This window comes from Brassica rapa, chromosome A01 (assembly GCF_000309985.2).
Source record: "Brassica rapa cultivar Chiifu-401-42 chromosome A01, CAAS_Brap_v3.01, whole genome shotgun sequence".
Lineage (NCBI taxonomy): Eukaryota > Viridiplantae > Streptophyta > Magnoliopsida > Brassicales > Brassicaceae > Brassica > Brassica rapa.
In genome coordinates this window covers 22,160,937-22,170,298 of record NC_024795.2, presented here as the reverse complement: position 1 = coordinate 22,170,298, position 9,362 = coordinate 22,160,937, and the positions used below count along the sequence as shown (strand labels likewise).

General features: G+C 34.1%; 1 protein-coding gene across 4 annotated transcripts; it reads right to left on the bottom strand.

The window, feature by feature from the left end:
- Positions 1 to 2,617: 2,617 nt before the first annotated feature.
- LOC103835306 (ABC transporter C family member 8) lies at positions 2,618 to 8,503 on the bottom strand. Of its 4 annotated transcripts, none has more exons than XM_009111448.2 (11): positions 8,018 to 8,503; positions 6,024 to 7,948; positions 5,464 to 5,784; positions 5,304 to 5,390; positions 4,649 to 5,227; positions 4,409 to 4,573; positions 4,042 to 4,336; positions 3,395 to 3,915; positions 3,250 to 3,313; positions 2,935 to 3,174; positions 2,618 to 2,845 (listed from the first exon to the last, which is right to left on the bottom strand). In XM_009111448.2, the coding sequence occupies exons 1-11, from the start codon at positions 8,037 to 8,039 to the stop codon at positions 2,718 to 2,720; spliced, it is 4,347 nt and encodes a 1,448-aa protein (XP_009109696.1). In that variant the 5' UTR covers positions 8,040 to 8,503; the 3' UTR covers positions 2,618 to 2,717. The 4 variants fall into 4 exon arrangements, 3 of the variants coding, with proteins under 3 accessions (XP_009109696.1, XP_009109704.1, XP_018509316.1); XM_009111456.3 differs by having other exon boundaries at positions 8,098 to 8,503; XM_018653800.1 differs by lacking the exon at positions 8,018 to 8,503 and having other exon boundaries at positions 6,024 to 6,647; positions 6,722 to 6,838.
- Positions 8,504 to 9,362: the final 859 nt, after the last annotated feature.

The window sequence follows — 9,362 nt, the reverse complement described above, 5'->3', positions numbered from 1 at the left end:
TAGTTTTTTTAATATATAAACGAGTTTAAATTTTATTACCTCTTATCTGTTCCCAAAAACATAAATTAAAATAAAATATCTAGAAATTTTTAAAATGTATTTACTTATGTTTATGCTTGGTGGTTTTCCGTGAGCACGGACATAAATATTTATAAGTTATATAATTTTAATATTTAATGATTATTTATTTGATAATTTTTTTTTATTCTTTTCTGGTTATAAAGTTTTTAATTAATTCAATTATTTTTTGACACTAAGCTTGTTTTTATTCATCTCAACTAAACCATAAACGTTTCATGATTTTAAATAGGTTAAAATTCGATTAACTTTATTTGTTGCATTTAATTAATTTAATTGGCTTATATTCATAATATATTTTAGGAAACAGAATAGGAAAGTGTTGTAAGTTTGGAGTTGAATAATCAAACATAATCCTTAATCTATTGAAAGTTTATGCATGTATAAAAATATTTATGACCAAACTAAATCGTAATAATTTGTTAATATATTATTTTTATTTGTTTATAAGTTTTGAGCCATTTGTAATTTACATGCATAAAATAAATAGAAGACTGATATGTAAATAAGCCTCTAATTTTGAGTATAAGTGAATCATATTAAAATTGTACTATTCATTTAAAATGAACAATAACTATCTTTCTTCTAATTAGATTAAAACTGATTAATTTTTGTTGTGTTGATGTTAATTTTAAGTTTTAGATATGGAAATATATTATTTTATTTTTAAAACAAATATCTATATTATTTTGTTGTGCAACTATGTTTTATGTATATAATATATATATATATATATATAAAATTTCTTATAGATATTTCCTTTTTTATTGATGATGCTTTATGAAAATATGAAAAAGTAAAATTAAAAATCGTTATATATATATAAATTTATATTATTATATATTTTCTTCTTATTTTTATGTGGCTTTTGTAAAAAATAACTAAAAGAAAAGGGAAATTACAATGAAAACCCAATTAAATTTATATCATATGAAAATTAATATTATTGTAAATTAAAACACAACTATTTTCATTAATTTAAAAACATAAATCATCACCTAATATCATATGTTTCACAAAAATTAATTACATAGATAATCTTAATGAGCTAAAATTATACCTAAATACCATTTTTGTTAATTATTTTGCTTCTCTTTAAAAAAAAAAATTAATTAGCTTTTTAACTTGAATTTCCTTTTTTTCAACAAAGCAAAAAATTCCTTTTTCACAATGGCACATAAAAATACAAGTAAATATTTATAAAATATAAAAAAGATAGATTATATATATAAATATTTTTCTTTATATTTCCAAAAACATAAACAAAAAATAAATATCTATAAATTTAAAAAATATAGATATATATATTTTATCGAAATTACATATATAAAATTAGACAAATTTTTTTTATCAACCTAAGGAAAAACTAAAAAAAATTAATTAACAACATTATTCTTATTTTAGTTTAATTAGAACCAAAAAATATGATTCATTTCAAAAAATGATATAATCCAATATACCAAAATGTAAATAACGAAACCAATCAAAATATGAAAAACTAAACCAACCAAATATTATGATTTATCTATTATATATATATATATTCATATATGTGCTTTAAGTTTCATAATATTACATGTCATGTTTAGTAATGCATATCTGATTTGATATTTCTCTTTTCTATTTTTAAAACAAGATATATCAAACCATACAAAATTTATAAAATATATTAACAAATATAAGAGGATAAACTGAACTACCAACTGATAAGTCAATTTAAACCTGATTAAAATAAAAACAAAAAATCACCGTCAATTAAAAAAAAATAGAAACAAATCAATATATTGTAACGAATAGTTAAACTAATACAAAATATTATATTTGAAATCACATATCTAATTAAGGTCGTAACATAAAGATACTTAATACAATTTTTCTTCATACATACAAATAACAAAATTATTTAAAACCTATAAACAAACGAAAGAAAATATTTTTAATATTATAGTTATTTATTTTGTAAATTTTTATTTCAGTACATGAGCACGGGAGAATCACCTAGTAAGATTGTATCTATGATGAAAAATATTAATGACAAAGAACTTGTTTGGATACTATAATGTTGGTTCAACAATGCATGTTATTATCATATCTTTGGAATAGAGACTCAAATTAATCACATTAAATAAATTTGAAGTGATCAACAATGTTAGTGATATTCCATCAACCAAACGAAACCACATAACGAGTCTACATAAAATCATATATATTGGTACTCGAACATCGCAATTAGCAGTAGTTTTAAAGCTTGCCGGTGAACCACTCACAAGAGCATGTGTTTGACCATTTCAATTTTGGTTCATCAGTCTATTAACTAGTCTTGCTCTTAGATGCTTACTCAATATATCCCAGATGGAGACAGTGACACCGTTGATCAAGCATAGTTTTGCTGCAAACTCGGAGATGTTTTGGAAGGTGGAGAGGGATGGCTGGGGATGTAAATATCTGTTAATTTTCAATCGAAAAATGACGTGAGCGTCAGCACTGCTCTGTTTCTGATTACTGATCATCGGTTTTGTGTCTTTCTTTTATTTAATAATGACATTTTTAATTATTTAATTGAAGTATCATAATGTGCATTGTAAACTAAGACATTGATGTTTCAGTAGCAGCTTATACAAGTAGACTTGCAAAAGAATTTAGATGTGGACTTGAAGATTCTGAGAAGAATGTCCTCTGCAACTTGCCCAGTACTCAGCAACTAGCTTGGAGAAGTAAGAATCACTCTCCATCAGCTTCCAAGGCTCATTGTACTCCACAAGATCACCTGTTCACATTAAAACAAAAACCCCATTGGTGCTCATGAGCCTTGACATGAAAAATAGAGGGTTCATTACGAGTGAAAAAGATCTTTACCGAAGGAGAGAACCATAACCATGTCACTATCTATAACCGTTGGTACTCTATGCGCAACTGTTATCACCGTGCACTCAGAAAACTCCTCTCTTATAGTTCTCTGAATGATTGCATCAGTAGCTGCATCAATGGAAGCAGTAGCTTCATCTAACACCAATATTTTGTTTCTCTTCAACAGCACTCTTCCTAGACAGAACAACTGTCTCTGTCCCACGCTCCAGTTCTCTCCTTCCTCACTCACTTCTCGCACAACAAAAAGATAAACATAAAGGTAAAACCAAAATTTTATAAACATAAAAACATCATTTCATTTACCTGAAGAATCAAGTTTATTAGGCAGATTGCTAATCGTTGTCTTGAGCTGACACTTCTCGAGAGCCTAAGGAAATGGTTTCATCAGAAAAAAGGCTGCAAAGTGTTTAGAAGAAATCACATTCTTGTTTCTTGTTTTTTCTTTTACCTTCCAGATTTTATCGTCCGAGTAAACACCTAAAGGATCAAGGTTGGTCCTTATGCAGCCACGGAAAAGAGTTGGCTCTTGAGGAATGATGCTGAGTTTCATCCTCAGGTCTTTCAGACCAATCTTACTTATGTCAATACCATCAATCAATATGCAACCACTTGCTGGTTCTACCAAACGAAATAAAGCACTGATCAAAGTGCTTTTCCCACTTCCAGTTCTCCCCACAACTCCCACTCTTGTCCCTTCCCTGAACGTGCAAGAGATTCCTTTGAGAACCAATGGAGCATTGGGACGGTATCTTATCTTAAGCTCCTGCAAGTGAATTGTACCATTGGAAGGCCACGAGGACGGTGGTCTTCTACCATCCACAACCGCAGGAGGTTCTTCTGGTATGCTCATATACTGTATTATCCTCTCTACCGAAATGATGGAGTTCGATAAGGTACAATACCATCTGGTTAGAAACACCTGAGTTTGTGTCAATGTTAGTGCATATGAGAGTGAGAGCCCAACTAGGCCTGCAACACAAAAGCACAAGTTCATGCAGAACTTTCAACTTGATGAATATCTTGAATATATTAAAAAAATTCTTCCAAAGAAAAGGCAAAGATATAAAGATGTGATGAGTTAGAACATGCATGTACCTGGAGCTATGTAGCCCTTGGGAATAAGGATAAGCAATAGTGCACAGGTGAATAAAGTCAAATTCTGAAGAATCTCTATCCTCATAATGACCCATTCCATGGCTGCATTAGACAAAAAAAATAGCGCCGCATCTGCATCAACTAGGTTTAGGTAGCTTTTAAAGAATCTATCTACCGTTCCAAAAGCTCTTATTGTCACAACTCCAAGTGAGGTTTCTGCAGCATAATTCATCACTGGTGCTTTAGTTGTTCCATTGATCCTAATCAGCTCCCTTGCAGAGGCTAGATAGTAATCCTTTTTTATACAAAGAAGACAGGAATGTTAATAGACTTCTTTTCTGCACATGAGTAAGATCAAAATAGGTACCTGAACAAATTTGGTGGCTGCCAAAGCAAGAAGAGCTATGATAATCACTTGCCATGTAACATATGTCATGACGATAAGAGCAGCAGTGAGCTCAACAGCAGGTACTACCACAAGTATGAACGCAGATGGAATGTCAAAGTCCAAGATGTTCATATCAGATGAAGCCTGCCAATGTTAAATATGGTTGTCATACTTTGAGCTGTAGTGTTATTCATATACATGTAAGAAAAGAAATCTTACTCGAGTAAGAATGCGTCCAACTGGAGTAGAATCAAAGAACAGCATGGGAGCTTTGAAGACTGCATTTGTGAAACCAGAGAAGAAAGCTTTGGAAGCTTTTAGCCCAAGATAGACTGTTGTAACAGCTCTGGAGTATACAAAACCAGCACTGAAAGTGGAGATAACGCTGTAGACGCCAATAACCATCGTAGTTGAGAGTTTAGGGATCCCAATAGCAAATGCAAGCCAGTAAGTTGATGCAGCCTGGCAAACTACAAAACCAACCTGGCCCAATACGGTTGCTGATAGAAGAAACCATCCTTGGGAGACACGGAAGTAGTCCAAGAAAGGTTTCAATCCAACATAACCTGACTCTACTTCTTCCTCTTGTGTAAGTTGGATCCCTCTTGTATCAATTGTTTTAATTTCTTCTTTTACTTTTTCGATAATATCGATATCTCCCATCTCTCTGTTTATACCCCCTTGCTTAAAATCTCCCAGGCTTTCATTATGAGCATTCACCAGCTGTTGGAATGCAGTCCCCATCATTAAGAGATCCTCATACTTACCTGATTGAGTGATTCTTCCTTCTTCCATAACCTGATCAAGATCATCAATCATTAATAAGTTAAGACATATGCAGTCTTTTTTTTATCAGCTACTACACAAATTGTACCAGAATTTGATCAACTTCTGAGAGAAATTCAACTTGGTGAGTGACCAGAACGACAGTTTTCTCCCTCAGCGAGTCCTCAACACATTTCTACAGTCACAACTAAAACATATTAAAAAGCATCCTTCAAGAAAACTTCTTCAAAAGAAATGCTATCACTTACATGAAAAAGAACTCCAGCAGTATGAGCATCCACAGCACTAAAAGGATCATCAAGCAGGTAAACATCAGCGTCTTCATAGACGGCACGTGCCAACTGAATTCTTTGCTTTTGTCCTCCACTCAAGTTAAGCCCTCTTTGTCCTATCTCTGTGAGATCACCATGTCTAAAGTCATTTAAGTCCTTATCCAACGCACATGCTGCAATAGCAGCGTTGTATCGTCTGGCTTCCATTGGCTTTCCATAGAGGATGTTGTCCCTTATGGTACCACTTTGGATCCAAGAGGTTTGAGAAACATAAGCTATGGACCCAGAGACCTTTACCTGTTTCAAATGAAGAACATAGAGAAACCATCTCTTAGCAAACATACTTATTGATTATTGACGTGGATACTAATTCCATCAATTCCACAAATAAATAGATAAAAATACAAAGATAATCATTCCATAACAAATCTGGTTATGAATGAATAGAATAAATTCTATTCCATTTATTTCAATTCCACCAATTCCTTATTATTTTATCAGTTACAGCCTTATACATAATGAACAAATAGACTTACAGTTCCAGAAACTTTAGGTATCTCTCCGAGTAATGCATGCAACAATGAAGATTTTCCAGCACCAACTGGTCCACAAACCGCAACTGTTTGCCCATAATTTATGTCCAAACTTATATTCGTTAGAGTTGGAGTCTTTGTCATCATCTCTGGATCCCAGCTGAAGTTACCAGATTGTATCTCAACTACTTCTCCAGATTTCTTCAGAACACTTCTTTCAACTTCATCAATCTTCAGCTCATCACCAAGCAAGAAGTTGTTTATCCTGTCAAAAGACACATTGACTTGTATGATAGCAGAAATGGCTTCAGGTATAAGCCTAACAGGCTCTGACATAACTCTCAGCGTAGCTAAAACAGTGAAGATGGTGCTTGCGTTCAGCGGAGCGCTCTTCAGCAAACCACACGCCACAAAGATAACAGCGGAAACTATTGTTGGAGACAGCCAATACAGGAAAGTACCAAAGGCCTTTGTCATTTGAGCCTTAGCCAACCATTTGAACTCATCAGCACGGAAAGACTCAATCTGTTTCTTGAACTCCTCTTCCCATGACTGCAGCTTAATGACTTTCATGCTGTTCAGAATCTCCGAGGTTGACCTCAGACGTTTATCCCGCGCCATCATGAACTGCGTCTGGCTGTTCTTCAGCATCTTTGCAAACGGTAGGTTAAGGAGACCACAGAGGAGGAGGAGAATCAAACCTGGAAAGGCTCCTGCTCCAACCACTCCAAAGAGAACAACTGTAGATAGCAAAAGCTGCAGTGTAACGCTCCATCCTGAGTGGAACCACCACAAGAACTCTCCCATACGGTATGCATCCACCGCGATGTAGTTCACAATCTCTCCAGATGAGTGCTTCTTCCTCCCCAGGCTTGATAGCTTTAGCTGCTTCTTGTAGACAGCTACCATTAGCGCTGATCTGATCCTCATCCCTGATCTTCTTGCTGCAAAGTACCAGTGTCTCATTGATAAGGACTCAACAAGCTTTAAGAAAACTAGACAAGATAAGTTGAAGAGACCAATGCGGAGATCACGGTGGTCACTGTTTGCATAGTCCACAAAGACGTATAGCATTAGTGGAAGAGATACAATAGCAATGGTTCTGAATAAGGCGCAAACTGCTGTGAATATGTTCTCCTTGAAGTAAGCTTTTGCTATAGCTCTAAACACTAAGTTTTTTTCCTTAGTTAAGCTTCCTTCTGCGAGAAGTGTATCCCATGCTTGAGAGAATCTAGTGTAAGCTAACTTAGCCTCATCTCCTGGGAGTAGACTAGGGATGTCTTCTGAGGACAATGGTTTCTTGAAACCAGCCAAGAGTAAAGGATTCATCCAAGAGAATGTCAAGATGCTGAAAAACCCAGCTGTGGCCAACCTCGCCGGTTTGTCAGTTAATAGAGGATCAGTGAGACCTGTTTCACTGAAATCTTGAGGAGCTGGAGAGGCTTTGAGTGATGTGTAGAAGCAAATGAGAAGCATAAAGCTCATAGGCCATGTTATGATGTCTAATACTCTGATGCCTTCTCCCTGTGAAAGCATCTCAATCATTTCAGCTGAATCCAACAAAGCAAAAGTCACCCACCAAACAGATGTAACGATGTTAATCCATTTTGAGATCCCTTGAACAAACAGAGAAGCCGCAAGTGAGACACAAATGATGCCTTGAACGACGCAATAAACCCAAAAGACGTTATTAGCATCATCGATCAGAAATTTTAAACCAGCACCAACGAAAGTGATGCTAGTAACAAGACAGCATATAGCTGCAGCGACAAAGGTCCATCCTCCGTTGCGGCTCCTGATAGTAAACTGTTTGGAAACACAAGTAGCTGCCACGAGAAAGTAGAAGATGCAGAGGAACAGTAGATTTATGAGATGTATGACGCTTCTTTGGAAGCAAGAAGAGTCAACGTCACACCATGGTAGGCTCCCTGCACCATAAACAATGATCATCACTATAATAGTATCAGTGATTACAAGAACCTCAGAGGTTTACTCACAATCCAAGAATGCCAAGAACATGAAAACTAAGCATTGAAGAAAGCAATGGAGAGTGTTAAGAGAAATGGGTTGATCGTACCAATGGAGACGGCCATTGTAGAAGCAGCAACAGAGATGAATCAATTAGAAACCAAAAAACAAAAGGAGCAAAACGCTTTGCCTCTATCAAAGGTGAAGTTGATTCTCACTGACAAAGCTAAAAGACATAAGCAAGTCCACATCATTGTCTTTATGCAAATGAAAGGATCGCACTAGCAGCTGTTTCTTTTTGTTTTGGTCTTTTCTGAGTTAACTTTGTTCCTCTCTACCAACCACGTGATGCATACTTGCTTACGCAATCAGTTTCATATGTTGATCTCCACTTCACTCACTATTGAATCCATACGAGGATATCCTTTCACTCACAGAAGCAGAGAGACTGGTTGGAATTTGATTGGCCGGAGTAGGTCGTCGGAAAAGAAACAATAGTTATCTTAGAGTATGATGATTAATGGGGGAGACCCATCTGAGTTTTTTAGAGCATGATTTGACAATTTTCGACTAAAAATGTTTATATCTTATATTACACTGAGAATCACATTGATCATGGTCTTACAAAACAGCCACTAACTTCAGTTACAAAATAAATCATTTTAAAGATATAAAGCACTTTTTACACTAATTTAAAATAAATTAAACTGTGTTCATGAACAAGATAAGTTTTTGTGGACAAACAATTTTTTTAAAAAATTATCATTTATCATTTAAATTTTAAGTTTTTGTGTCTAATATACATATTTAAACAAAAAATTCATGAACACATGATTTGGACATCTATTTTTTTATCAAGAAGTTTTGGAATAAGTTGAGTATCGTAGACATAGTTTCATTAAACTAGGATCTTGAACTTAGTTGAACTTAGACAATTTCCAATCTATTTCTATCTTAGTGATCATAGAAAAAAAAATAGAGATGAAAATTTTGCTCCAATGTGTTTTTTCTATATAGGAATGTTATATTTTCCTCAATTCATTTTTTTTTCTAAATCTTAGCGACTATATGCAATGAAATTAATGTACTAATAGGCTGAAGTACTTAAATTTAAGTAGCACATTAATGTCATAAATTTTTTTAGTTAGTTTCTACTCTTCCTTTGATGTTTAAGGTTAATGCACGTATTAAACATGTACAATCTTTTACACAACCAGACAAATGTTGTAAAGCCAAGGTACAAAAGAAAAAAGATGTTGTATTGTGTAATTGGTCACAATGTCAAATGATATTACATTTTTCGTTAGGTCATAATGTCAAACTAGACCTTGACCCGCCCGACCGGGCGGGTATTTATTTATGTTTTTAATTTTT

What these genes read in the sequence shown, in the direction of transcription:
- LOC103835306 (XM_009111448.2), bottom strand. Translation starts at nt 8,039, where the DNA reads ATGTTCTTGGCATTCTTGGATT. An exon ending in CAAGGGCTACATAGCTCCAG is followed by an intron (nt 3,916 to 4,041) that starts GTACATGCATGT and finishes TTTGTGTTGCAG; the next exon opens with GCCTAGTTGGGCTCTCACTC. An exon ending in TAATAAACTTGATTCTTCAG is followed by an intron (nt 3,175 to 3,249) that starts GTAAATGAAATG and finishes TTGTGCGAGAAG; the next exon opens with TGAGTGAGGAAGGAGAGAAC.